We start from the raw sequence: 2,996 nt of genomic DNA on the forward strand, positions 1-2,996 counted from the left end.
CCACTATTGAGAAACAAGGAAGTAGGTACATGGGCAGAGGTGGAAACCAGCCCCCTCCCTGAAGTAGGCCCCCTTGCTGAGCATATCCCCTGGGCGCCCTGCCGTGTGATCTCGTGTAACCCTCACCTCCACCTATCTTAGTTTCCTATCCTACAGGTGAGGGAACTCTAGATTCAAATGAGTTACGTAAACTGCCCACTACTGAATACTTGGGGTGGTGGGCAGTCTCTTCCCAATGCATAGGCCTTTTCCTGGACCACAGGCTCTCCCATTTGGGGTTCTCAATTGTGAGTGTAGGACAGTGCAGGCTTCCCTGCTCACCAACTGAGTCAACTGCAGTGACGGAAAGGCTTGGCAGGGAAAATGTCCGAATCCACGAGCAACATCTACCATGGACAAGGGAGGCCAGGAAGGAGCAGATGAGGTATTTGCCAACTTGCTTCTGGAATAGATTTCTAAGCCCTGATGGATGCAGATCTTTCCTCCAATGTACAGAATGTGTCCTTTTTGGCCTGAGGGATTTCTAGGAAGGAGAGTTTTTATTTTGTTCCAAGGAGCAGCCAAAGCAATATTGGAACTCTCAGGTTGCATAGGACACACAGGCTGGCCAGGTACCTCTGCCCACTCCCGAGCCAGGGTCCAGCTCCTGAGTCACCAAGGCAGGTGGAGAGACTGAGCATGTTCCTTGATGTGACTAATTCACCTAGCTAGAACAGAGACTGCTTCCCAGTAAGCCTCCTCAGAGGCTATCTGTCTCCTACCCTGTCCCCACTAGAACTGGTTCCAGGAATAGACCATTGCTTGTCCCAGGCAAGCATAATAAGCCATTTTCCTTTACCCGAACAAGTCACCCCCCAGTACCTTCGTCATCTTGCTCTGTTCAATATAATTCTTTAGTGCCTCTAGAACCTCTTGCTGCTCAAGATAAGGCACCAAGTTCCCTTAAAAAACTCTTGATGCACTGATGGAGTTATTAGCCTTTTTCTTTGGTCTCTAACCCTGGGAAATTTTACCTGCTGCTGCTATGGCCTGGATTCTGCTATGTTTAGGACTATATGTTTGGAAGATAGAGGGGAGAAAAGTGGCTTCTAGAATCAAGACAGGAAGGGAACACCCACAGATAGGCAGCAGAATCAGGACTGAGCCTGGGGGCTGAATTTATCCCTGTCCCCATTTCAATACAGGGACTCATGGGAGACCTGAGAAAACTGTAGAATTGTAGGAAAAGATGAAAATCATGAGACCCAAGTGATTTTGGTTAGAACCACTCCAATTTTAGGAAAGTCTTGGTCTTCCCCTAAACAGGATGCATCCTTATTCCAACCCTCCTGTGCAGTGTTCCATTTTAGTGGATCATTTAAAAATTTAAAAAAATAGCCCTAGCCAAACCAGAGTGTTGGCCTGTGGACCAAAGGGTACCAGGTTTGATTTCGGTCAAGAGCACAGGCCAAGACCGGTTTGGCTCAGTGGATAGAGCGTCGGCCTGTGGACTGAAAGGTCCCAGGTTCGATTCCAGTCAAGGGCATGTACCTTGGTTGCGGGCACATCAGCTGTGCAAGAGGCAGCTGATCAATGATTCTCTCTCATTGATGTTTCCAACTCTCTGTCCCTCTCTCTTCCTCTCTGTAAAAAATCAATAAAATATATATATAAAATATATATAAAAAGAACACGTACCTTGGTTGCAGGCTCCTCTCTAGCCCGGGCCCTGACATGCAGGAGGCAACCAATTGACATGTTTGTCTTCTCTCTCTTTAACTCTCCCTAAAAACCAATGGAAAAATATCCTCAGGTGAGGATTAACAATAAATAAATAAATAAAGAGTAACCCTCCTGTTCTTAATTGAGTGGGATATGGCCAAATCTTTCAAAAAGGGAACTAGAATAGAAAATACCACCACCAACAAAGAAACAAACACCCAGAGCTCACCATGGGTGATAAGGCTGTGTTGTTTGATAATGCAAGATATATTTCATTTAAAAAGATCTGATAATGCTCTTTCTAAAAGAGTTTGTTTCTAGAATGGGACATTTTTTGTAGTGCCCTGTGATAATTTTGGTAGAGTTTAAATTAACAGTCCCATAAAGAAAGAAAGCACATGCTGAAATTTATTTTAAAAGGGAGGTCCTTTTTATTGAACTGGTACATTTTACTCTCTTCCTTTCAGAATTCTAATAAAAAAAAAAACCACTTTAATTCTGTTTACTTTAAAAAAAATACACCACAAATCAAACAAATTTCTATGATAGGGAAGGAGGCAAAAGGCTTCAACATAGACAAAGAAAACTATACATGGAGTAAAGAAATCAAAGAGGAACTGAGTCTGGTCTGGGGCCAAGCCACCCAAATGTGAACAAAGCAAACCTGCCCAGAGGACCAGGAAGCCCTCTTTCAAAGTAACAAACAGACCAAAAGCCCTAATGATCACAAAAATACAAATCAATCACTCTATTTTAAAATGCACACACACTTTCTACACTTGTACCCCCACCACCAGGTTCTCTTCATTGGCAGGAAGTCCTGAATCCTGAAGAGAAGTGCCTCTTGGTGACAAGGCGTTCACAGCACATATGTGTTCTTCACCAGATGCTCCTTATCATCCCCGGAGCTCCAGACAGTGCGGAGAGTGCGCTCCTGGTTCCTCCGCGCCACTCTGATCAGGCAGACCACGGAGGCTCCCAGCAGGAGGATGAGGACCATCACGAACAGCCCCGCCAGGACCACCACTGAGGATGAGAGGGGCCTCAGAACCAGGGTGACAAGGAGGGCCACAGCCAGAGTGGGGCAGCACAGAGCTTAGGAAGGACACAAGTGCCCTAGGGGCTGACGGTAAGGACCAGCATCCCTTTTGCCTGACATTCCACCACCCAAGCTGGGAGTCTGGAGAACTGACATGGCCCACCAGGGAGGTCATCAAGGAGACCTAAGAAGCTGGTTCCTGAAAAAGGGAGGTGCCATGCTATATTCACACAAACAGCAACTGTGTTTCTTCTGT

The 2,996-nt window shown here is 45.9% G+C and overlaps 1 protein-coding gene across 5 annotated transcripts in view; it reads right to left on the reverse strand.

Annotated features, from left to right (window-relative positions):
- Positions 1-2,108: 2,108 nt before the first annotated feature.
- SPINT2 (serine peptidase inhibitor, Kunitz type 2) overlaps positions 2,109-2,996 on the reverse strand; it is a 30,632-nt gene continuing 29,744 nt past the window's right edge. For 4 of the 5 annotated variants that reach the window (XM_036408309.2, XM_036408312.2, XM_036408311.2 and 1 more), the window contains one exon: positions 2,109-2,727. In XM_036408309.2, coding sequence (XP_036264202.1) covers positions 2,561-2,727 — 167 coding nt within the window. In that variant the 3' untranslated portion in view covers positions 2,109-2,560. Of the gene's footprint in view, positions 2,728-2,781; positions 2,940-2,996 lie in introns of those variants that run through there. The other variant, XM_036408310.2, reaches the window with a different exon arrangement.

Source organism: Pipistrellus kuhlii, unplaced genomic scaffold (genome assembly GCF_014108245.1).
Source record: "Pipistrellus kuhlii isolate mPipKuh1 unplaced genomic scaffold, mPipKuh1.p scaffold_m20_p_38, whole genome shotgun sequence".
Lineage (NCBI taxonomy): Eukaryota > Metazoa > Chordata > Mammalia > Chiroptera > Vespertilionidae > Pipistrellus > Pipistrellus kuhlii.